The following is a 27482-nucleotide window of genomic DNA, read 5'->3' on the forward strand; positions in this document are numbered from 1 at the left end:
GTAGCTCTAGGACTTCAAAGTTAAGCAGAATTCTGCCATCATGGATCTCACTCTAGTATGGAATGGCAGAAAACAGCAAATGCCAATGTCATATTAGAAAATCCACGAAAAAAGCATATTTTATGTTATGGGGCTGCAAACAAGTGACACCCACACTTAAATGGTCAGGAAGTTTTCCTACAGGAAGGGATGTTAGTTGGGACATAGGTAATAAGAAGGAGTTAGTCAAAGGAAGTGTAGGAGGAAAAGTCCATCAGGCAGAAGAAATAACTTGTTCAAAAGCCCCAAAATGGAAGTGTATAAAAATCAGAAATAACTTTAATAAGGTTGAAACAGTATAATTTGGTTAATGTCCAGAGAAGAAATTCTCCAGTGGCAAAACCATACAGGACCCTGTAAACTGTGTTAAGAAATTTGAAGAAAAAAGAAACGAAATTGAGTTATTTGTATTGAGGTGGATGGACCTAGAGTCTGTCATACAGCGTGAAGTAAGTCAGAAAGAGAAAAACAAATACCATATGCTAACACACACATATGGAATCTAAGGGGAAAAAAAAAAAAGGTCATGAAGAACCTAGGGGTAAGACGGGAATAAAGACACAGACCTACTAGAGCATGGACTTGAGGATATGGGGAGGGGGAAGGGTAAGCTGTGACAAAGTGAGAAAGTGGCATGGACATATATACAATACGAAACATAAAATATATAGCTAGTGGGAAGCAGCCGCATAGCACAGGGAGATCAGCTCGGTGCTTTGTGACCACCTAGAGGGGTGGGATAGGGAGGGTGGGAGGGAGGGAGGTGCAAGAGGGAAGAGATATGGGAACATATGTATATGTATAACTGATTCACTTTGTTATAAAGCAGAAACTAACACACCATTGTAAAGCAATTATACTCCAATAAAGATGTTAAAAAAAAAAAGAAATTTGAGTTTTATCCTAAGCATTAAAGGAATTCATTCAAGAATTTTAAGCAAGAATTGGCATGATTAAAATTAATGCTGATTTCAACACTGATATTTTTAAAAGCATTTTTAGAAATATGGTGGGGTGGATCTAGCTCTTCACGGACTTGTGAAAGACAACTGTAACCAACTCTGCCTTCAGTGATTCCATATTAGAAGTCTGACAGTTTTATGGTGGAAGTAGTTACAGTTACACTACAGAAATATGCAAGAACAACAAATAAAGACCCTCTGCCCCCATACACACTTCAGAGTGCTAGTTGTTAAACATTTACCAGCATACCACTGGAAACACGTCGCATATTTATTCAGGGATGCAATGGTTATAACTCAATTCATTGAGTTTAGGTTTGCCTTTGGAAATAGTTAAAAGTCATTTGGAACCAACTTGTAGGATACTGATGAATGATTAAGTTGCATGGTACCATTTTGGTTTAAGTACAAACTATGACTGAGTAAAGAGGTAACACTGTGTGGTGGTTTTGAACACTGACTCTGGAAAGAGCTGTGTGTTCAAACACTTGTTCTACAGCTTAAAAACCATGTGACCCTAGAAAAATTAATTGTCCTCTGTGGATTTCAATTTCGTCAAATACAAAATTGCATAATCTTCGAGCCTGTCTCATCAGGTTGGTCTAAGGGCATATATGTAAGTCATCTGTAATAGAATATGTCACACAGTAAGTATTGTATGTCTTTACTGTCGTATTGGTCCAAAAAGTAAATCCAAGTTTAGTAAGATAGCTCAAGTTTCTATGTTGAAGCTCTTCCCAGTTTTTTAAAATGACACATTAATTATGTTCAAGCATGGTAGTAATTAGTAATCCAAAACAAATTAAGTTAGGATGTATAGTTTTCATGACATGGTCAGGATGGCCATGTGGCATTTGACTTCTTTAATGTTACTGAGGTAAATGTAAATATTGATGTTATATGAGTGGGCATGGTCTTATAACATACAGTATTTTTGCTTTACTTCTGTAATAAATTTAGTTAAGATGTAAAATGAGAAAGGCTGAAGTGTTACTCAATTATCTGTCAAAAAATCATATTTTGTAACTATATGACCAATGAAATTTTAGAATTGAATAATTTTATTAGCACATTATTATTGTTTTCAGTGTAGCTTCCAGTACGTTGTCATAGTAATGTTGCTAGTGATGCTTCTTTACATGTTTCTGAAACGTGAAAAAAATACTTTTGCAATAGCTTGCATTTTCTACGCATTTTCTAACTTAGATCTTTGTCACAGGGGTATTGTTACCTTGCCAGTATAGTTATTAAATAGAAGCAAAGTCATAAAATCTTTTATCACTTTATCTATATTGATTATTCAGCCTTATTCCTGAGTTAAAGAACATCCTTCCAAACTGCAAGAACAACAACAAAATAAGTCTCAAAAAAAAAAAACACCCCAAATTCACAGCAGGTAGCTTGTGTTGTATCTGTAATGAAAGTTATGCACTAGGATTATATCTTCTTCGTGACATTTTGTTTCTCTTGGACAAGATGTGCATTTTGTGATGTTCAGAGTTTGTTGTTTATGCAGGCATATCTTCTGGGAACCAGATGCTAGTAAGCTGAATAAGAATTACTGCCGCAATCCTGATGATGATGCCCATGGTCCCTGGTGTTACACGGGGAATCCTCTCATTCCTTGGGATTACTGCCCTATTTCTCGTTGTAAGTATATTTTGTGATCTTTTTCAGGTGAACCATTTTAAATATACTGCATGCCCTCTAAAATGATACCTTAACCAGAGGTGGAAATAGTATAGGAGGGCTAGAGTTGATCCCAAAATAAGGATGCATTCCAGACAGCAGCACACATACAACTTCATCTCTCCTCTAGACAAGGGGACAATCTGCTGACCTTTTAAAAGAGATTTTCCTCCCTCAGAAGATTTCTATTTGGAATTCAGAAGTAATACATGGCCATTGTTCTGACTGGGCTAGAAAGACCTCTCCGCCCCCCACCCCACCAATAAATACTAACTGTTCAGCCTCTGAAAGTAGCAGAGCTCTTAGCAAAGTCCCCAGCCCACTAACAGGCCCATAAACACATCAGAGATAGTTGTGCTTCCATTTTCTTCTCAGCTGTTTAGGCCAAGACTAAGAAGCCTAAAACATTCCATCTACTTCTCTGAGCCCAAGATGATTTTGTTTAAAAAGTATTAGCACATAAAGTAAAAGATATACGTAAAATGTATAATGTATGTCTGATACACTTCATGTAAAAGAGCACCTATATAGCAATAAGTAAAAGATGAGATGATTCGAGAAAACTGAAGATGAATCTTCAAGAATAAACTTAATAAATGAAAAGATGTTAAAACTTAATAGTAAGAAAATATAATAATTATAATGAAAAGATAAAAGCATAAGAAATCATTTCCACCTATCAGGTTGGCAAATAAGAAGGTGATTGCTAATGCCTAATATTAGTGAGAACCTGGGTAATCAGACTCTCTCAATACTGTGCTGCTCTGTGTACTGGGAAGCCTGTATTGAAGTCAGTTTGGGGAAACGTATCAGGATTTTCAACCTCTGCACGACTGACATTTTGTGCTGGATAAACCTTTGTTATGGGAGGCTGTCCTATGCATTATAAGATGTTTGGTAGTGTCCCTGGCCTCTACCCACTAGATGTCAATAGTATCACCTCCACTGAGAACTGCTAATGGAGAGTAATGTATATTGAGATGAAAATATATCCTCAATATGTTATTGATTGAGTGAAAAAGACTTATAAAGCTCTCTTAGTAGCAAGAGACCATTTTACTGTAGTACATGTCTCACAGCTCTGTTTATAGCAGGTATCTATTTTTTTTTTTTTTTTTGCGGTACGAGGGCTTCTCACTGTTGTGGCCTCTCCCGTTGCGGAGCACAGGCTCTGGACGCGCAGGCTCAGCGGCCATGGCTCACGGGCCTAGCCGCTCTGCAGCATGTGGGATCTTTCCGGACCGAGGCACGAACCCATGTCCCCTGCATCGGCAGGCGGACTCTCAACTGCTGCGCCACCAGGGAAGCCCTATAGCAGATATCTTTAAACACTATGTTAAACTGCCTTCTTGTTTAAAAAAGACTCGTTTTATATGTTCAATAAGAGTCCTGTTTTAAGAATATTTTTCACGTGAGACAAGGCAGTAGCAAGTACCTTGAAAATAGCAGCAAAAATACTCACTTTAAAAGAGATTAGATTAAGAAATGATATTTGCTTTAAAACATAAAACACAAACACAAGTCTATATTTTCCATAATATACATTAAATTAAAGAGATAATTTCTCACCATAAATTGTAACACTAGTCACGTTTCATGAAATTTTAGCATAAAAGCAAACTTTTAAAATATGATGTTAATCAATTATATCTATAGTTAAAACTTGGAACTTCGCAATCTATTTTTAATTAAGAAATTTTCTATAATAGTAAGTAAATATCTTATATGTTCACAAAGAAATAGTATTTCATATTGTTATATTTCATTTCATCAGCTTTAATCATAGCCTTTCAAATTAATTAGTGTTCTCCTAATGTTCCTAACTTATCCCAGATTAGGGTTTGCATAGGTCCTGAAAATGTTCTTTTATAGAAGATGTCTTTCTGGTTTTAACATTAAAATAAACAAGCAAACAGACCAACCTTTCCAACCTCTCTGGTGTACAAAAAAAAATTTTTAATGGTGAAAGTTGTTATTTTTTCTAAGTATTAGTTTTATTTCATGGTACCTCTTTGTGAAGTTTCTATGATTAAGAATAATGGAGGCTAATAGTCTCTTCAATGACCTAGGAAGAAGGATAAAAGTCAATGACCCGGCTTCTAAAACAAGTTCTATTGCTTTCCCTATAGAATTCCAGATTTCTAAAAATCACAGTAGCCTAATTTTAGTACGTAGATATAGTTAAGAGTAAAATGTTCCCATAGAGAACTGTGATTTGGCTTATAAATTTGAGACAAGACTCTAATAACTTTAAAGTTTTTAAAGCATATTTTCAACTAACATTTTTAAACTAAAAGTAATGTGCTATTGAAAGACTTCAGGGTGTTGCTAGTATTTGATTAAATGCTACTGCAGATAACTCATTTATTTCAATGTATTCTGAACATTAATTAATTTCAACAAATATTTCTACACTGTCATTTTTCTAACTAATATTTATAGCCAGGATTTATTTACAGTTTTCTTGCTGGTGAAAGGCTAATAAAATTTATCTTTAGAAGATTTGAGTTCTTATTTATTTAACTTCAGAGACTATATATCATTTTCATACTGCACATTTGTATTACAAACATGTAAAGGTTTGTATTCCTTTTTAAAAAATGCTTACAAAATAATATTTAACATATTTTTAAGGTTCTCAAGATGCAAAAATAAAACTGTAGAAATGTCTATATTTGTCTATACACATATACACAGTATATCTTAGAAAATTCTTAAGTATTAAGAGAGCATAGTGCTTTAGAGTTTCAACTCTGATTTCCTGGGTAAGGATTTCAGTTCTATCACTTTAAGTGCCTTGGGTAAATTACCTCCACCTCAGTTTGTATTTATTTATTCAATTTGTTAGTAATTTTAAATTGTGCTCCTATTGTGTGCAAAGCCCTATATATCATTCTAGGTATAGAAAATATAAACAATGTTTCCTACACTCAAATCGTTTTCAGTGTACAGAGGAGACATTTTACATACATAATCGCAAATAAAGTCATTTAAATACATACATATTAATATTAAAATATATAATAAGAATGGGAATACAAATGTCAGCGTGGAAGAAGGTGTGCTGTTCATAAAGTTTCAAATTTGAGTTGAAACTTTAAGGATCTATTAAAAGAAAGTTTTATTTATGTTTTCAGTAAGAGCACATGTTTGGTTCTGAGGCCATATAAACACACACACACACACACACACACACACACACACTCCTACACTTCCATAGGAAAAACTTTTATCATTGACATGTTTTCCTTCTTCAAATTTAAGGTGAATCAATATAAAGTAAGATTTGTATCATATATAGTTGTTCAGATTTGAGTACTATGGTGGAGACGTAAGGGAAAAGTAAAAGAGGAGAAGTGAAAATAGTATTTTAAGGTAAAATGGAAAAGGCCTAGAAAGCAGAAGAAACTAGAATGCTTTCAAAAAATTCATAATCTAACCAGCAACCCAGAATCTCTAGAAATCTGATTTTAAGTGGTAATGCAGCTTCTTCTAAATTGTGAGAAATGTTGGCTTAGAGGAAAATCTATATATATATACTCTTAATTATTAAAGCCCCTAAATGATAAGATCTACACATTTTAAAAAATTTAAATATTTTAGTAAGGTACAATAATGAACGAAATACTTTGTTGACATATTAACTTGATGCATAGAAATCGGAAACTTGATACGCAGTTAAGAATACAATGAATAGTGTAGTCTTTCTCACCACAAACGATACAAAGAATAGATATCTAGTTTTTTATTTTAGAATTTTTATGTAAATAACTTGAGTGGAAAAAGCAATATCCTTGATGTTTTAATGACCACAGTCGGCCTCCATCCTAATTTGTACTGTGAACTAAAACAATGACCTCAGGTGACTAAGACAAAACCATCCCCAAGAATAAACTAAAGGGAAAGGGAAATGATGAAATTTGTATGTTTACGCTTATTCACTTAAAATATCTAGATCTGGAAAATGGACATAAATAAAAACGCTTTAGCATGTATTAATTTTCTCAAGATTTCCCATAAATAAAAATCAGATTTGCGTCTATTACAAAGGAATCCATAGGCCATTTTTGTTTTGTTGCCGGTTTATTTGAGCTCAGGGCACTTCCAGAGACTAACAACCAGCTGGGTCTAAACAATGCCTGACTAAACTCTATGTCATCAGTTTTGGACAGTCACACACTAAATTCCAGGAAATGTACTTCATTCATTGCTACTTAAGTATTTTCAAATCCTAGCATCCTCCAAGCCTTTCTCTTGGCAGCAATTAAACCCCACTCAGTAGGGAGGTTGTAAAAAAGTAGTAAGTATGAAATTTTAGTTATAATTTATTGGCAGTTTCTGGTGTTCTTTTTTTTAAATACTTTTCCCCTTACTACCTAGAAAAACCAGTCTTTGAAATATACTAACAAAGCATAATTATATTTGGCTATCCCTCTTTTTCCATGAGTGACCTTGATTTCTATCTTCTCGAATTCTTAAAAAAGTTTTCTGAAACATAGGAAGTTTTAATTATCCTTAACCATAAGTAAAAAAAGTAATTTTCAGAAAAAATATAAATGGGTCAAATTAAAGCTACATAGTTTATCTATATGAATGGCCCAAATAAACAATAATAAGCATTAGTGCTGTTCGGTGGAATGTTCATTGTGTACGATGTTTGGCATCTTGGGAGAATGAGGCAGCTCCTTGGTGCTAGCAGTGTAATTCAAACTGCCACCATCCATCAAACCACATACCTGATAACCTTCACAGTCATAAAACAGGGCTTTCCTCACATGACCCACTACCAGTAGGTGCATGCTTTCAACTTTGTCTAAAAGTGATACATAATTACTCAAAAGAGTATTATTGCATTTTATTTTTGAATAAAATGTAAAGAATTGTAGTAAATTATCCATTTATGGATATTTGGATTTCAATACACAATTCTGGTTCTATATAACAGAAATATGTATGTAAAAATTATGTATATACCTATATATTTGTTTTTACAGGTGAAGGTGATACCACACCTACAATAGTCAATTTAGACCGTAAGTAATCTTTCAAAATAATATATGAGTCTCTATGTGTCAGAAGTGATGTCATTATTTTCTTCATAGAAAAATAACTTATCATTATATAAACTTCCATCATAAAAATAAAATAATCTATTTTATTTTATTTGAACATTTTTTTTCTGTGTGCATGTGTAAAGGTGTTACAAAGGCAACTGCATACTGAATATCAAAATTCAATGCTCTGTCACAAAATATGTTATATTTAACTTTGAAAAAAGCATGTATATTGCTTTTACCTAATTGGGGGCAGAAGGTATCCATTGGACTTTCACCATCCTTTAAATTAAATCAGGATGCTACAGTCAGAAAGAATGAAACCAGAAGGTTGGAAAGTTATGCAGTGTCTTTATCCTGCTCTATCTTTAAAGCTCTTTGCATGCTCTACGAGGCAAAAGATGACACAATCTGAGAGGTTCAGTTAATCCTCAGCTTAAGGAAATCTGTTGGGAGCTGCTTGTATCCGATTTTCACACATTTCTTGGGCTGAAGGAAGTTACTCAAATGTTTTGATTTAAGAGACCACCTGCTGTGTCCCAGGCTGAAGAGCAAATGGAAATCTATTTTAGACCATGGACAAGAGTGGAAAGGATAAGGCAAGGAACACCAAGGAGGGTCAGGAAGAAGTTTACTTCAAAGAATTCTAAATTATATCTTTTGGATATAATGATTTAGACATAATTATGTCATTTGGATTAAAATTTCAATTAATATAACTTTGGTAACATGTTGCAAAATGGTTCTACATTCTTACTATACAAATTCATGAGTAATAAACCAAATATAGTTTTTTTATTTTCACTTAGGCTATTGCTTTTCATTGACATTTAGAAATAAGCACTGTAAATAACATTGTTCCATTTTATGTTGAGGTTGTTAAGGGAAATACAATTAATGTTAGACCTGAAGAACTTGTACCTAGTGAGCAAAGCCACTGTCACTATCATGGTAATGCTGTTGACCTTGAGTTGATTAGTTTTTCTGTGCTACCCATCTACTTAGATGAGGATAGCAAACATTTTGGGCCTGATTTGGCACTGTAGTTACGCTATTTACCTTCTTTTGTCCAAAATGTTCTTCTGACACAATTACAGTAGTTACATTTGTGTAGTTACCATTGCACTAAAGAAAGCTGAGAGGCACGGATTATTTCAAAATGTTTTATCAAAATGTTATGTTTGGTCCTCTTTTTAGATCCTGTAATATCTTGCGCCAAAACAAAACAATTGCGAGTTGTAAATGGGATTCCAACACGAACAAATGTAGGATGGATGGTTAGTTTGAAATACAGGTAATTATTAATAGACACAAATCACACATATCTGGATTATTTGCAAAAGTTATATTCCCAGCAGTATGGCCACGTGTAGTCGTGCAGGTTGTGCCCTCCACAAGGCACCTGTATGAGGGGGGGCACAAGAGGGGACTAATCACATTCTGCTTGCCAAAAGCCATGGATTTTGCAATTTGTGCCTCCAGAGATGGTGCCATTTTAAATGCTTACAAAGGTCCCATACGTGTTTGCATTGTCCCTGATATGGCACTTCAATTCTCGTAAAGCAAACGACAACTACACAGAGAACCTACCTATACCTTGATATCACCATATAGTTATACTTATGTTGTTAATTTCCCAATCTAGTATATTATGAGATTATTTTTTAACTTGTCTATGTACAATCATATCAAAAATTTTATATTTGTTTTTAATTTCTGACTTTTTAATTGTCATTCTAATGAAAAATAGCAATAATTTAAAATTCTAGGACATTTCATCATTAAGGAAAAGATTAACAAATTATACTGATAGTTGAACAGTCTTGAAATTATAATATTCAGTGTGGATAAAAAAATTCTTGACATGTCTATTTCTCAATGTTGTAAGGATCAATGCCATGTTCTATGTAAAATTTTTCAAAATATACTATTATACAAAATTAAGATTAGTAATTATGTTGTACGAATTAAATATTGAAAACAGGAGTTAGCTTAAAACCTGATCATACAACTTTCTATGTACTACACATATTGTACTGTATGGTAATCAGAATGTTAAAATATCTTTGTCTATATCTGTCTGTATTGGAGCCTCATCATGCAACATACACCAGAGTGCACCTGAATTTTAGCCACATTTTCCCTTGTTTTCAAGACACCCCATGTTTCTCTCTCTGAGGCTTTGTGCTGTGTTTCCCACTGTATGTTGTAGCTTTCTTCCTCTGTATTTTATGCCTGGAAAATCTTTTATTCTTTAAATACTAACTGTAATATCTCCTCTTTTTGGAAACCCTCCCTGTTCCTTTACCTCTAGCCTCCTAGAATAGAGGAAGAATATCCATTTTTTTTAACCATAACCAAATCACAGTGGCATTAAATTAGAATAGAGACAACTTGAAACTGAAGTGTTTTTTAAATAAGTCAATTCTTAACAAGCATGAAGTTTAAATACTTTGATATATATATGACTTTAGATACCAGGTAGAAGATGGCCTAAAGTTCTCTTTTAGTGTATCTTTCTTCCAAGGAGTAACTCATCAATTTTTATAAATATTTATGTTGATAATTGTAGGGTAGCTGTCCTGGGTGTGTAGTACCGAAATAGATTTATGAAACTCACCAGAATATTAAAGCTGCTGTGCAATATGAAGACATAATGAAGGCTGTAAAACTGGGGGGAGGGGGGTTATTTTCTTTATTATAGAAAATGTTCCAAGAATCTACATCTTTGAACTAATTAGAGGATCTTTGCAAATCTCATTACTCGAGAAAAAAAAAAAAAGGCAAATACTTTTCAATTTATTCTTATTCAAAGGAGACTTCCTTTGGAAGTCACCATCCTTGGAGAAGCAGGTGAAACTGTTTTTCATCAGATCAGAGTAGTATAAACTTTTTTTAAAAAGTACTTTTCTTTTTAAATGCAAGTTCTTAGTAACAACAGCTGTTTAGCTATTCTTCCAAAACTCACAGAGAGGAATAGAAATTCAAACTCGATATATATTCTTAACCTCCTGTGTGGTACAGGCCATAAATAACTGTGGTCTTAGTCTGGGAATCTTATTCTATTACCCTCTGAAGCACTGAACATCTGTACTCTTTGGAAATGTAAATTGTGAATAGTTGTACTTTTTTCCATGTGTCTGCCAAAAAATAATGGATTTACAGATTTTGGATACATCAAATAAATGTTCTAGTATTTATTATTCTCTACAAATATTTTATAATTTCCTAGATCTCTCTTGCAAAATTGTTTGGATTTTATAAATAAATGTTATATTGTTGGTCTTAAGCTGAACAAACAAATTACTCAAACTCAGTTATACTCTAAGTTAATATATCAGAACTACATAATGGTAATGAAAGAAGGGAATAGCACATAAATATTATATATGGTTACCACCAGATGGTTTTTCGGTTTTAAATAAAAACTCAAATTTGCAGTTTTCATAATCAAACACTGAATTTAAAATAGGTCTAATTATCCTATATTTGTAGCACATACTTTCTCACACAAGAATAGACACACACACACGTGAACATATGTGTTGGGAATGGATCTTCATGTGTAGTGACAGGGTTCCTCATACAAAAATAAAGTTGCTTTCATAAAATTGTAATCACATTATGAAAAAAGTTCTAATGCTATAATCATCAAATATCATCCTTCTGATAAAAGGATTACTCGTTTTATTCTAGTTGGGTTAATGTCTACATTTTTCTCTCAATGTGTTTAACAAATGGAGCCAAAGGTTTTGCATTAATTGGCAGGCACCCTTTCTGCACAGAGGTTACTTGTTTCTCTTTCCTCTTTCTCTTAGAAATAAACATATCTGTGGAGGATCATTGATAAAGGAAAGTTGGATTCTTACTGCAAGACAGTGTTTCCCTTCTCGGTAAAGTATTTCTGAAACCAATATTTGTTTTGAGCATTTAAAAATATGTATGGCTTCCATTTAGCTTTTAGGCTTAAGAATGTGTATTCATTTAACAGAGATTCACCAGCATAGGGTGAACAAATTAATTTCTTTTTTTAGATTTAGCTTATAAAATTTACCTTGACTTAATTGATACTTACTTATGGGTACTACTTCTGTTCACCTCTTTCCACGATTGGCACTACTCTCATTTGAGGAAAAAATTTGCTAGAATTATGTTAATAATTTTTATCCCAACCTCCTTCTTGCACTGTATATTTCTAGATATTCTTTTTCTGAATTATCAACAAACTTCTCTCAATCCTCACTTCTTTCTTATGTAGAACAAGCCTCAGAATAATACTGAGAATAATTTTCAATGGAAATTAGCCTAAGGAAAAAATAAGGAGGTAGCATTTGTAAGCTTACTCCTTGATTCGCATTAAGGTCACATTGATTTTGTTAGTATAAATATTCAATCCCTATTAACAAACCAAACACACACATTTGAGATAAAAAGGAAAATTTGCAATAAATTATAACTCATGTAATGTGCTTTACCTGAGAATGTTTCATAAATGACCTACTCTCTAGCAAAAATAAGCAAGTTTTCAAAAAAAAAAGCCATTTAGAATTTCAGCAATTTAAAGGTTCTTCCTGCTTATATGTTCTTGTAGTATTTAGAATCTCCCATAACAAATGTGTTGCTCTTTATTATATTTTAAAGTTTAAATTTAGGTTATTTATCTGCCCTTATAAGCTAATATAACAATATATGTGATTAATATTACATATTTTAAAGTTATTTTTTATATTTTAATTTTTTACTTAGAAACAAAGACTTGAAAGATTATGAAGCTTGGCTTGGAATTCATGATGTCCATGGAAGAGGAGATGAGAAACGCAAACAGGTTCTAAATGTTACCCAACTGGTATATGGGCCGGAAGGATCAGATCTGGTATTACTGAAGCTTGCTAGGTGAGTTCCTTTAGATAGTTTCATATTTTTAATATAGACTGGAATTGTTGAAGCTTTTTCTTCAACTATGTTCTTATTCTTTCTCTCTCATGTAGATGTATTATAAAAGCATATGTCACATGGGGGGTGTGTGTGTATGTGTGTGTGTGTGTGTGTGTGTGTGTGTGTGTGTGTGTGTGTGTGTGTGTGTGTGTGTGTGTTCAGAGGCAGAGAGAGGGGCATTTTCAAATTTTTCAAAAGTGAATAAATGAAATTGGACCAACAGTATGATCAGCCTGCTCTAAAACCAAAGGTTAGTGAGCAATTATATGATAACTTTAACAGGTAAAATAATGATTAAAAAAATAGCAGTGACCATTTGTTCTTAAATATTTGTAAGTAAATATTCATTTCTCTACTACCTACTCCGAAGCACAATTGTTTATTCTCTCTAAATGAATCATATTAAACATTCACACTACATTTTAATATGTTAATTTTGTGTTGAATCCAATCAAGGTTACTTACCATTATATTTTCTCTTTTCAGGCCTGCTGTTCTGGATGACTTTGTTAGTACAATTGATTTACCTAATTATGGGTGCACAATTCCTGAAAAAACCACTTGCAGTGTTTATGGCTGGGGCTACACTGGATGTAAGCTATTTTTAGAAAGATAAGGCAATATCATATGTATTTTGTAAAAATATTTTGTATTTCTTTATTTTTCTCACCTTACCCTGCGCTCATTAACTGTACATATTTTGCGCCATTCTAGTGATCAACTCGGACGGTCTATTACGAGTAGCACATCTCTATATTATGGGGAATGAGAAATGCAGCCAATATCATCAAGGGAAGGTGACTCTGAATGAGTCTGAAATATGTGCTGGGGCTGAAAATATTGTATCAGGACCATGCGAGGTAAAAACAGATATTTTTATGTAAGGAGTATGTGATGGATAGCATAGTTTCTTGTGTTTATATTTTCTATTTTTCTCAAATGAGAATCATTATAAACCAACCTGTTCTAAGAGAGAGGAATTGAAAAAGATAACCCTTATTATCCTTGTACAATTTTTTAGCTAAATAGTGAAGCAATCCATGTTTCATTAGCAGCAAACTAAGATGACATTTGTCTCTCAAGAAACAAGAAAAGAATACAGCCAAAACTCTAAGAGAAAGCTGTTCAAATTAGAAGTATCCAATATGCAGTTTGATACAATAGCTTGCATTTTTCTAATGTTTTTCTAAATGTATCTGATCTTCCCAAATTCTAACTTAACTCTATTAATTTTAATAAGAGATACATGCCTGCTTTTAAACTTTTAAATATGTTTTTGGTTAAGCCAGTGTGTGTGTGTGTGTGTGTGTGTGTGTGTGTGTGTGTGTTTAAACAAATTCTATTTAAAAAACCAAAAGGTCAAAGTTTATGATTTTAAGAGCTTGGACATTTTCATTTGTTAAGCAACTGTTCTTTCCACTTGGCAGTGTTCCTATCCCTGTTTCACATACACAAGCTGTTAAACTGTTATTTTTGATGTTTTTCAGTTAAAGAATTTTAAAATTGCATTAAAATGATACGATTAAAAACTGATTATGTGTTTATAACCACTTTCAAATCTGGTGTTTTTTCCAGTAAATCAGTATCACTAAGGTTTTCATCACAAATGAAAATCTACTAGGAGAAAGAATTATTTATTTATCTGTTTGTTTACTTATTACTGAGTTCTGTAAACACCAAGTTTTGAGCTAGACCAGATCTTTGAGATATTTAGAAAGCTTGCACTTATCCCAGCCCTACTGCCATTACTACTTTGACATCTGCTCTTCAGGAATAGCCTATAATCTGGTTTGTCATCTATACATTCTTAGATTCCTAACTTTAGCACTGAAAAATTTATCACATAGTTATTTTTATCTATATAATCAATCAAATTGATTCAGCCACTTCTCAAAAATGCACTCATCCTCCAGGATTTTTTTTTTTTTTTGCATCACTGATATTTGAAACAGGGTAATATAATAATCAAACCAGGGAAATCTAGACACCTAAAAAAATCTCCTAAACATTTGTATAATAGCAATAGCATCACATTTAGTGAAAGTCCCTCAAAATCAATTCTCAAAATGAATTGATTTGAAGAGTTCATATCAGTAATCACTGGTGCATTAATTTAAAAACCAGATTAACAGGGCTTCCCTGGTGGCGCAGTGGTTGAGAGTCCGCCTGCCGATACAGGGGACACGGGTTCGTGCCCCAGTCCGGGAAGATCCCACATGCTGCGGAGCAGCTGGGCCCGTGAGCCATGGCCACTGAGTCTGCGCGTCCGGAGCCTGTGCTCTGCAACAGGAGAGGCCACAACAGTGAGAGGCCCGCGTACCGCAAAAAAAAAAAAAAAAAAAACAGATTAACACCTGTGGCAGAGTTTATATGAAGTCTCTTTGAATAAACTATTTTCCTTAGTGTTTTATCTTCTATTTCACCCCCACCTTGATTTTCTCTGTCACAGAATGTTAATAGCTCTCTTCTTTCCACCTGTATTACAGAACTAAATTTTGCAGTAGTTTAGTTTTATCTCATCACATCAGTACTGGGGGAAAATTAAGATAGTCGGAAGCACTCTTCTGAATACAAAGATGCCAAAAATTAGTCACTGCAATCCTAGGAACGCTACATTGCCCAAAAAAGTGATGCAGCATTTTTTAATGATTATATATAACAATATGTATAAACATATATGTATATAAAAATATACACACGAATCATTTTATCAATCTATTCATCTTTCATCTATCACCTATCTATATATGATGATACAACAGGATTACCATACAAGAAATGCCATGAAGTCACAGACTACCTTCCACAAAGGGGAAAAAAATATAAATATAACTATATTAACTACTAAGACTAAGTGGAGAAACATTCCTTCTTTCTGCCTGGGAAAGCAATTTCCACATAGTAAACAGAATTATTTTACCACCTACAAGTTTTTATTTAACTGTTAAAATCATTCTGGGGGCAGGATTGAGGGAAAGGAAAAAAATTAGAAATAAGAGAAAACTTAATGTGGGTTAATCCTTAAAACTGTATGATTACAGGTGAGTTTTTGATACGTGTATTTTTCTACATTTTCCAAATTTTCTATATTGAACATACTTTGACCATCAGAAGTAAGTCAAAATAAATATGAAATCTACCTTCTTAAAGAGCTATCAATGGTCACGTGTTAATTAGTCTGCATTCAACAAAGGCAAAAAACACTTTAAAACGTGAGTCATACTTAAATGATAACTACACATGATAGAACACTTTGAACTTTTGTACTTATCTCAGTCCAACAGAAAGACAACCAATGGCCTAGTACATCAATTTTATGTCTTCATATTTCAATGGAAGTTATTCTCTTGTTTTGCATATATGTATATTTGAGATATAAATCGATACAGGAAATGTTAATGAATTGTCAATTTTTATTTCTAAAATAATACTTTGTTGTTGTTATTGTTGCATGTCTTCTTCCTAGGGAGATTATGGTGGCCCACTGGTTTGTGAACAACATAAAATGAGAATGGTTCTTGGTGTCATCGTTCCTGGTCGTGGATGTGCCATTCCAAATCGTCCTGGTATTTTTGTCCGAGTGGCATATTATGCAAAATGGATACACAAAATTATATTAACGTATAAGGTACCACAGTCGTAGCTGATGTAACTGTGTCTGAAGCTTCCAATAATACAACTCTCCTTTACATGAAGATTTCAGAGAACATGGAATTAAAATGTAACTTAAAAAATCCCAAGACAACTACTTGAGTGTCATGTTTGTTAAGATACTCACTAATATTTATGGGTGTTTTCTGTTGTTTCGTTTGTCAGTGTTATTTTGTAAATGTTGAAGTGAATTAAGGTACATGCAAGTGTAGTAACATATCTCCTGAAGATACTTGAATGGATTAAAAAATGCAAAGGTATAACTGCTGGATGCTAAAGATATAATGGAAAAGATCAACTAATCTCTCTCGGCTGCTTTCCAAGGTTAGTTTCTCAATAATAAATAAGCCATAAGTTAAACATTATTTCAACCTCACAAAAACAATTTATATCTTGTGTCCTTAAATTGTAACTCTATATTAAATTATATTACCTTTAATATGCCATACATTATATTTCATTCATTTCTCCTCACCATGTATCCTGTAATACTGGTACATATACTCCTTTATAAACGCATATACCTATACACAAATGCCTGGGTACACATGTGCATGCACTACAGTTCAAATTGTAGTGTATCTAATATAGCCCCTAAATGTTCTGAAATTGTGTACTTATAGTTTTTCCTTAATAAAAATATAAAAAATTCTAAAGACCAGTAGAAATATTAAAGAAAGGTGCAAGATAGAAGTGACTAGATCATCCTCCATCCATAATCTGCAGATGACCTCTACTGGTTGGCACGTGAGGTGTGGTCATGACCTACGAAATTAAATAACACCTAACCTAGGTTCTTACATATATTTATTATCCAAGTTATTTTATGTAGTTTCTAATTCTTAAAGAGAAGAGGCTAATATGTGTAGTAGTATTATTTCTTTCCTTCAAATTTAGGGACAATTATTTATGCAAGATGTTTTTAGATCTTTTTTCCTAAAGTATTTAAAAAATTCTGAGATGACTAATTGAAGTTTAAAAGTGTTTTGGTCTTTAAAATGTATGTAAATATCTTAACTCTAAGACTTGCTGCTGTGATTGGCTTCTATCTAACCTTCTTTAAATTAAAAACAATATTTAAGAGGAAAATTTCCATGTCTCCAAAATTTGTAAACAGCTTTTCATCAAATTATGCATTAAAATATATATTGAAGAAAGAAGTCAGAACACTTTTCTCTACCTGGAAGTCTTTTAGCCTAATAAAACTTTAGTCAAGTAAAGGAAAAAAAATGTAAAAGGAAAGGAAAGGAACTAGCTTGTCTAAACTCTGTATTCAGTTATTTTTTAAAGTACAGTTAAATCTGCTGAATGAGATATTTTATCAAAAATATCTTCATTTTATCTTTATTTTACATAGATCTTTCCTAATGCATGGGAAATATTCAGATTTTGTATTCTGTATGATAACAACCAAATCATACTTATTGTTGTATTAGTCATGATTAGCTAAAGATCATGTATTTGCCAAGAAATGAAATAACAAAGAGTAATAGGATAGGTCTGAATTTTCACAAAATATTCCTGTATAAAAGTTCTCTAAAAATAATTATTTGAATATTTTGAATCTAGTATTTCCATTTCTCTAATTTGTTTCTTTTGGATAGTCTCAATTAAGGCCAGGGATTCAAATGATGCTCTAAATTCTCCCTAAGACAATGTTCAATCTTGAGTAAAACGGTTTTAACTTTACTCAAGAGCTTAGTCCACAGAGTATAGGGCAGCAAATCCAGAAATGTTTTTCCAAATTGTGCCATTTTATTTATTTATTCTCTGTCATAAGATACGTGCTGGTATCAAGAAACAGTGAAAGCAAAGAGAGATCCAACAAGTTGCTAGTCCATACCAGCTTACCTGATTGTATTTCTCTCTCCCTTGTGTACTATACCATTATAATCAACATACAGAAATTTCAAAGGCATATTGTCTAAATATTAAAGTATTTTTCAGTTTCTTCTTGCTAAATGGCAAAATTTTATTGTCACATATTAATGATATTTGTAAAACATTTACTGAATTGTAATTCTTTTAAATACTCACATTTTAAAATATTTCTTTTATGTCTTTTCCTCTAAATTTCCACAGAGAGATAGGGATGACCTAGATACAAAATGAAGCTAACTTTATAGACATTTTGAACTCAGTGTTTTCCATTTTATTAAAGGGTAAAAACAAGACCACCAATAAACCATCAGACGTGTAAAATGCAGTTCTTTCTTTGAGAGTTTCCTTTTAATAGGAGGAGATTGATGGAATTGATAATAAAAGCAAGATGAACAAGACCCATGTTATTTTAGGTGGTACAACAGGGAATAATCATGTCATTTTTCTCTGGTGAAAGATACTATTTCCTGGGCATTCTTTTCTTAATAAACTACAAAAAAAAATAAATAATCCAATTTATCTAAAAATCCCTTTCGAGTCACGGAAAAAAGATCTTTTAAATTAGAAGTTTTCAACGTTATTTTTATTTTGGCTGTTTGAATAATGGTTATATGCTGTTATAATTGTGGACATTTTCTTATGTCTACCAGGAATAGTAATGTAAAATTAAAATATTTGTCATAATGCCTCTGCCGTGCAGAAGGGATGATAATCCTTTTGTATACTTCTTTAATTTTATTGTAAAATGTGTAATGACTTTTACCTATCTGCTGTGGGCAGGTCCTCAGTACAATGGTTTATATTGAGTCAATCTCTAGTATTAACAGGCTCTTGCTTGCTATCTAAGTGTTTCAAACTATGGGAAATGTGAGACACTGGAAGGCAAGAAAAATAACAATAATGACATGTGATAGCAAAATTGTATTTCACTTATTCCTGTGAATATTTCTTGTTGGTACCAATGGTACTGTACAAAGTGAATGTTATAGCCACAATATTCTCTTGAAAAAAACACTGTCAAGAAATAAGAAATTGCTGTCAGGAATTTTCTTGTTGTTTCTAAACATTTTTTAAAAAGAAATAATGGTTTTGCAATATAGGGATCATGAGGTAAAGAATTTTAGTAAACTCTCATACTAAAAAACTTTTAAATTGACTTGGTCCAAAAAAGAACTACTTTCAATCAATTATATCCCATATTTATAGACAAACTCATTTGAGAAATAAAGTTATTTTAAATGAGATATAGTCTTTATGTGAATAAATTACTTCTCACAATAAAATCCAATAAGAATTTATCTTTCAACGTTCAACTGAATTTTCAGCTAAGAATTTACTAATACAAAAAAAGATGTTAAAATTCTCTGGACCCTGTAAATCTTGACAGTGTAATTTTAAGTAGGTTCATTTCCATTTGCACAGAAAGTTTCTGTCTTTAGGAAACTGAAAATGGAATACTGTGGATGTTATGACTGTCTTGTGTGTAAATAGGAAATAGATAATCTGCCTATTGAGTGGTATAGCTGGACGCTTACCCAAAACGGGAACACTGTGGTTATGACGTGTATATACATTTTCTGTAGTTAATAAAGTTGTTATTTTTATAACCATGATTATTTTATTATTAATAATAATAAAATATTTTATCAAAATGCTTTTTCTTATTTTAGTTATATACATGGATATATTTGAATCTGCTCTAGAGCCTAACGCAGAAAACAACAATTATCTCATTGACAGAAATAACATATACTTTGTTGCAAGAAATGTCATGTAACCTGTCTATAGAACTAAGACAAAAAAATATTATTCTATTCCAACTTGTATCTATGGTAATATCAGTGGTCTTCAGTAAACTATTAATCTCTATGCACTTCAGTTTCTCCCATTGCAAAATATAATTATTCATTCTTCATATTTGCTAGAGTGGTGCTATGATATAATTTGCTTATAAATATATATATATATATAGTGTCATCATGAATGATCATCTGAATTTCTTTACCATATCACTATATATTACAAAGGGAATTATAATTCAATTAATCAATTTGGAATATATCTTCAAAATATGCATTAAATTCAGAATAAATATGAATCAAATTCACTCATTTCATTCAAATTGGAAGCAAAATTGGAAGAACTAATTATAAACTGATCTAAACAAAAAGAATTCTGTAACACCATTGCCTATTTCAAGTTATATTATACTGCCTCTCCCTCCAAAAGGTTGCTTGGGCTTCCCTGGTGGCGCAGTGGTTGAAAGTCTGCCTGCCGATACAGGGGACAGGGTTCGTGCCCCGGTCCGGGAAGATCCCACAGGCCGCGGAGCGGCTAGGCCCGTGTGCCATGGCCAGTGAGGCTGTGCGTCCGGAGCCTGTGCTCCCGCAACGGGAGAGGCCACAACAGTGAGAGGCCCGCGTACCGCAAAAGAAAAAAAAAACAAAACGTTGCTCTACTAATTTTTCTGGCATAGATACTTATCTCAAGTGATGATTAATGTTATCTAATTCTAGAGCCCATTATAAAATACTTAATCTTCTTGATGATTATGGTCCAAGCAGAATATATGTACTCAATCTTTTTTGGTGTCAGTAAGAATATTTCAAATGTATATCCTGTTCGATTTTTCTAAATTTTGATTTTTTTACACTCTTTTCTAAAACTCCATTCTATCCTAAACCTATACTGTGCTATTTCCCCCATGATCCCTTACCCACCCCCACTAACCCAGCAACAACATTAATTTTTCTCTGTATTTATGACTGTTTCTGTTTTATTATGATTGCTTTTTTTTTAGAGTCAACGTATAAGTGAAATCATACAGCATTTGTCTTTCTCTATCTGACTTTCTCTATCTGACTTTCTCTATCAGATAGATACCCTGGATACCCTCAGGGTCTATCCATGTTGTTGCAAAAGGAAAGATTTCATTCCTTTTTTTTACAGCTGAGTAATATTCCATGGTATATATATATTTACGATTTCTTCTTTATCCATTCATCTATCCATGGGCACTTAGGTGGCTTCCATATCTTGTCTATTGTGAATAATGCTATAATGAATATAGGGGTGCATATTTTTTTGAATTAATGTTTTCATTTTATTTGGATATATACCCAGGAGTGGAATTGCTAGATCGTATGTTAATTCTGTTTTTAATATTTTGAGGAACCTCCACACTGTTTTCCATGATGGCTGTAAAAACTTACATTCCCACCAACGGTGCATGGGTGTTCCCTTTTATTCACATTCTTGGCAAGTCTTGTTATATGTAATCATTTTGAAAATGGACATTTTGACAGGTGTGAGGTGCTATCTCAATGTAGTTTTGATTTGCATTTTCCTGATGATTAGTGATATTGAGCATCTTTTCATGTGCCTGTTGGACGTCTTCTTTGGAAAAATGTCTATTCAGGTCCTCTGCCATTTTTTAATCAGGTTGTTTGTTTTTCTGATGTTGAGTTGAATGAGTTCTCTATATAGTTTGGATTTTAACCCCTTATCAGATACATCATTCCCAAATATCTTCTCCTATTCAGTTGGCCTTTTCATTTTGTTGATCGTTTACTTCACTGTGCCAAAGCCTTTTACTTTGATGGAGTACCGTTTGTTTATTTTTGCTTCTGTTTCCCTTGAGGACATATCAAAAAATATTGCTAAGATCCATGTGAAAGACACACTGCCTATGTTTTCTTCTAGAAGTTTTATGGTTTCAGGCCTATGTTTAAGTCTTTAATCCATTTTCAGTTTATTTTTGTACATGATGTGAGAAAGTAGTCCAGTTTGATTCTTTGGCATATAGCTGTCCAGTTTACCCAACACCATTTATTGAAGGGGCTGTTCTTGCTTCCTTTGTCATTGATTAATTGACCATATAAGCGTGGGTTCATTTCTGGGGTCTCTGTTCTGAACCATTGGTCTATGTGTCTTTTTTTGTGCCAGTACCATACTCTTTTGATTACCATTACTTTGTAGTATAGTTTGAAATCATGCAGGACTGTACCCCCAGCTTTGTTTTACTTTCTCAAGATTGGTTTGGCTATTTGGGGTCTTTTGTATTTCCATACAATTTTAGAATTATTTGTTAATTTTATATCCTGCAACTGTACTAAATTCATTTATTAGTTCAGATAGCTTTTTATTGGTGTCTAAGGGTTTTCGATATCTAGTATCATGTCATCAGCAAATAGTGACAGTTTTACTTCTTTCTGTCCAGTTTGGTTTCCTTTTACTTCTTTTCTTCTCTGATTGCTGTGGCTAGGACTTCCAATACTATGTTGAATAAAAGTGGCAGAAGTGGGCACCCTTGTTTTGTTCCTAATCTTAGAACAAATGTTTTCAGTTTTTCACCATTGAGTGTGATGTTGGCTGTAGGTTTGTCATATATGGCCTTTATCATGTTGAGGTATTTCCCTCTACCCATTTCGTTAAGAGTTTTTATCATAAATAAATGTTGAATTTTGGCAAAGCTTTTTCTTCATCTATTGAGATGATCATATGATTTTTATTCTTTAGTTTGTTAATGTGGTATGTCACGTTGACCAATTTGTGGATATTGAATCATCCTTCTATCTCTGTGATAAATCTCACTTGATCATGGTATATAATCCTTTTAATATAGTGTTGAACTCAATTTGCTAATATTTTGTTGAGGATTTTTGCATCTATGTTGATCAGTGATATTGGCCTGTATTTTTTTTTTCTTCATGGTGTCTTTGGTTTTGGTATCAGAGTGGTGCTGGTCATAGAATGATTTCAGAAGTGTTCCTTCCTCTTCAATTTTTGGGAATAGTTTAAGGAGGATAAGTATTAATTGTTTAACTGTTTGGTAGACTTCACCTGTGAAGCCATCTGGTCCTGGACTTTTTTTGTTGGGGATTTGTTTTTTATTACTGATTCAAAGCCATTACTGGTAATTGGTCTGTTCATATTTTCTATTTCTTCTGATTCACTTTTAGGAGATTGTCTGTTTCTAGGAATTTATCCATCTTTTCGAGGTTGTCCATTTTATTGGCATATAATTGTTTGTAGTAATCTCTTATGATCTTTTGCATTTCTGTGATGTTGATGGTAACTTTCCTTTTTTCATTTCTGACTTTATTGTTTTGTGTCCTCTCTCTGTTTTTCTTGATGAATGTGGCTAAAAGTTTATCAGTTTTATTTAACTTTTCAAAGAACCAGCTCTTAGCTTCATTGATCTTTTCTATTGTTTTTAAAGTCTCTATTTCATTTATTTCTGCTCTATTCTTCAGGATTTCTTTCCTTCTACTAACTTTGGGTTTTGTTTGTTCTTTTTCTAGTTGCTTTAGGTGTAAGGTTAGGTTGCTTATTTGAGATTTTTCTTGTTTTCTGAGGTAGGCTTGTATCACTATAAACTTCCCCCTTAGAGTTGCTTTTGCTGTGTCTCACAGGTTTTGGATTGTTGTATTTTTGTTTTCATTTTCTCCAGGTATTTTTTAATTTCTTCTTTGATTTCTTTAGTGACCCATTGGTTATGTAGTAGCATATTGTTTAGCATCCACATGTTTTTGTGGACGCTAAACTATATTCATTATTTTCATCTTTCTAGTTTTGGTCTTTTCTTTTTCCCTTAGGGAAATTCCTTTAACATTGTGGTAAAGTCAGTGCTGCTGAATTCTTTTAGCATTTTATTGTCTGTAATCCTCTTTATTTCTATGATAGCTTTGCAGGTACAGTATTCTTGGTTTTAGGTTTTTCCTTTCATCATTTTATATGAAAAATTTCTGCATAAAGTCAGCTGACGTATTCTGCTTTGCTTTTAATGTGCAGTCACCTCCACTCAGTTTAAGCTCCTTGGAGACATCAGCAATGTCTTTTTTTTTTTTTTTTTAAACATCTATATTGGAGGATAATTGCTTAGCAATGGTGTGTTAGTTTCTGCTTTATAACAAAGTGAATCAGCTATACATACACATATATCCCCATATCTTCTCTCTCTTGCGTCTCCCTCCCACCCTCCCTATCCCACCCCTCTAGGTGGTCACAAAGCACTGAGCTGATCTCCCTGTGCTGTGCGGCTGCTTCCCACTAGCAATCTATTTTACGTTTGGTAGTATATATAAGTCCATGTCACTCTCTCACTTTGTCCCAGCTTACCCTTCCCTCTCACTGTGTCCTCAAGTCCATTCTCTACATCTGTGTCTTTATTCCTGTCCTGCCCCTAGGTTCTTCAGAACAATTTTTTTTTGTTTGTTTTTAGATTCCATATATATGTGTTAGCATACAGTATGTGTTTTTCTCTTTCTGACTTACTTCACTCTATATGACAGACTGTAGGTCCACCAACCTCACTACAAATAACTCAGTTTCATTTCTTTTTATGTCTGAGTAATATTGCATTGTATATATGTGCCACATCTTCTTTATCCATTCATCTGTCGATATACACTTAGGTATCAGCAATGTCTTGTTATTAATATTTGTATATTCGTTATTTTGCACAGTGCTTACACATAATACCCAATATATATTTTATAATTATTAATATTCTATAATCCATCCTCTTTTTGAGGGCTTATCAGTATTATCCAGAGATTTTGTAGTGTTTGTAAAAATTGTGCAACTCTCACTGAAGGTTAAGAAATTGGGGTTTTATATTTAACTGCATTATTTAGATTTGAATTAGTAAGTGGGACTATTTAAAAATAGTTTATTGTACTTCACACACTAGAACATACAGCTGGAAAAGAGAGGAATTATTAACTTTAAGAGTTTTTACATTTATATTTGTAAATGTAGTTATTAAAATAAAAATGGAAAACTAGATTTTAGTTTGCCAACGGATACAGGTATTTACTTCATACAACCTAATATAATGTTGATTATGTTGGTGAATATTTTACTGTCTGATTTTCGTTTATGAAGCCTTGATGTCATAACTTTTAGGGGAAAAGGATTATGTCAATTACTGCAAAAAAATTCTGATTCAACAACAGTCCACTCAATACTTACGTGCAAATATGCCATCTGCTGTGCATTGAGAAGTTTCACAATATTGTTACTTAATTAGCAAAGGATTTTCATTTGATGAGCTTTCTTAATTGAGACAAATCTACTCAGGTAATATGTTACAATAAAATGAACTGGAGAAAAAGCAGATAAGTATTTTTGTGTTTCTTTTCCATATATTTTTAGCACTTTATAAGATATTGTCTACTTTTCAGATATCTTGTTTTTTAGGTGACTAAAATCCAAATACAATGACAGTATGGAATATAAGACTATACCCTAAAACTTTATTTTCTATAAAAGAATAATAATAAAATATCTAAAAAGTAGAAATTTGACACCATGGATAAAAGTTAATTAGGTCTCTTTAAAGTAGAGAAGAGAAGGTGCACATAGGATTTAACAGCTTTCTTTGGCTGTTCAGAGTCATTCTGAGAGGAAATAAATGCTTAGATTTTTCTGATTAAGAAAGTAAGAATTTGGGAAAAATCAGATTGATATTTCTGTCAGACAGTTTAAGTATCAGGTAGAACTCCCTAGTTCTGAAGACTATAGAATACAAAAATGAATAAGAAAACTGAGAACCTCTTAACTATGGACGTTTCTTAAAATAGGGAATATTTCATCATTGACTTGGGTAAGCTTTACCCAAACTGGTCTGTCATGGACCACCACTCTGCAGGACACTAAAAGCTGTGCTGAGAACAAAGTGTTTGGGGCTTGAACAAGTTTTAGAGATGCTGGGATGCATTTTTTTTTTTTTTTTAAACATCTTTAGTGGAGTATAATTGCTTTACAATGGCATGTTAGTTTCTGCTGTATCACAAAGTGAGTCAGCTATACATATACATATATCCCCATATCCCCTCCCTCTTGCGTCTCCCTACCACCTTCCCTATCCCACCCCTCTAGGTGGACACAAAGCACTGAGCTGATCTCCCTGTGCTATGTGGCCGCTTCCCACTAGCTATCTATTTTACATTTGGTAGTATATATATGTCCATGCCACTCTCTCACTTTGTCCCAGCTTACCCTTCCCCCTCCCCGTGTCCTCAAGTCCATTCTCTATGTCTGCGTCTTTATTCCTGTCCTGCCCCTAGGTTCTTCAGAACCTTTTTTTTTTTTTTTTTAGATTCCATATATGTGTTAGCATACGGTATTTGTTTTTCATCTAAAGCATTATTCTTTACTATCCCCTTTCCTTCTTAGTCACAATCATTTGTATTTCCTAAATCCACTTGTAAAAACTAAATATAATGAGTCAACCTAAACTTAACAAACACAGAGTATGAGTATAGATTGTCTACATTCACAGTCAATGTCCCATTTTTATTCTCTCATCTTCTCTATTCCTTTTTCACTTGCTGCCTCCCTCGATTGTATCTTACCTGTGACCCAACAGGGAAAAACAAAATTCTCAATATATTAATGTTACTCTGTAAAATATTACAACCCCCTTCTTACCTTCAAGGGCTTTAGCATCTTCTCCTCTGCCATAACATACAAGTGAACTTGGCTGGACCTTCAGCAAAACTGCACAACAGGAAAGAACTGAGGTATCAAATGGAGGCACAAATGCAAAAGTTCAACTGTCCCTTTGACATCACTACTTGGATGTGATCTCACCATCTGAACTGAATGCATCCAAAACTAAACACTACTCCCTCTTTTCCCCTCAATCTTCTTTTCAATAAAAGGCACATCAGTCTGGTTTGCACAAACTACAGTCCAGAAAGACACTTTTTACCTATTGGTCTACAAATGTCTATATGAACTGTCCTTGACTGTTTAACTCATCCATTACCTCTTTTCCTTTTGTCCACTGTATTTCAGCTATATCAGACTCTTTCCATTATGGGAGTAGGCTAAACTCTTTACTTTCTCAAAGCCTATGCATCTGCTATTCTTTCTGCCTGGGATTACCCCCCACCCACCAGTTTTTGCCTGACTAATGCCAGCTTCATCCTTCAGCTTAAATGTCACAAATTATCCCCCCCCCACTCCTGACCAAGTTACACATCTTAAAGTATGATGCACTTCTATTTCAGAACACTTATCTCAGTTAATTAAATTGTTATTTGCATAGTCTCTCCTACTAGATTGTAAGCTCCATGAGAACATGGGCTAGATTTAAATTCTTCACACGTTTACCTTCAGTACCAGCTAAGTACTACATAATAAACATTTTTTAAGTCAATGTATCAGTAATTATCTGCTTGCAGGATATTTTATTTTTCATTCAACTCCAAAATACAATCTCTTTATAATTTCTAAATTTTGTTTGCTGTTAAAATAGTAA

At 33.1% G+C, this 27482-nt stretch overlaps 1 protein-coding gene across 1 annotated transcript in view; it reads left to right on the top strand.

Annotated features, from left to right (window-relative positions):
• HGF (hepatocyte growth factor) overlaps window positions 1-18283 on the top strand; it is an 81860-nt gene extending 63577 nt beyond the window's left edge. Inside the window, exons 12-19 of the mRNA XM_030834270.3 lie at window positions 2518-2651; window positions 7685-7723; window positions 8942-9038; window positions 11563-11637; window positions 12491-12637; window positions 13166-13272; window positions 13394-13539; window positions 16146-18283. Coding sequence (XP_030690130.1) covers window positions 2518-2651; window positions 7685-7723; window positions 8942-9038; window positions 11563-11637; window positions 12491-12637; window positions 13166-13272; window positions 13394-13539; window positions 16146-16322 — 922 coding nt within the window. The 3' untranslated portion in view covers window positions 16323-18283. The remainder of the gene's footprint in view (window positions 1-2517; window positions 2652-7684; window positions 7724-8941; window positions 9039-11562; window positions 11638-12490; window positions 12638-13165; window positions 13273-13393; window positions 13540-16145) is intronic.
• Window positions 18284-27482: the final 9199 nt, after the last annotated feature.

Source organism: Globicephala melas, chromosome 9 (assembly GCF_963455315.2).
Source record: "Globicephala melas chromosome 9, mGloMel1.2, whole genome shotgun sequence".
In the NCBI taxonomy this organism is placed as follows: domain Eukaryota; kingdom Metazoa; phylum Chordata; class Mammalia; order Artiodactyla; family Delphinidae; genus Globicephala; species Globicephala melas.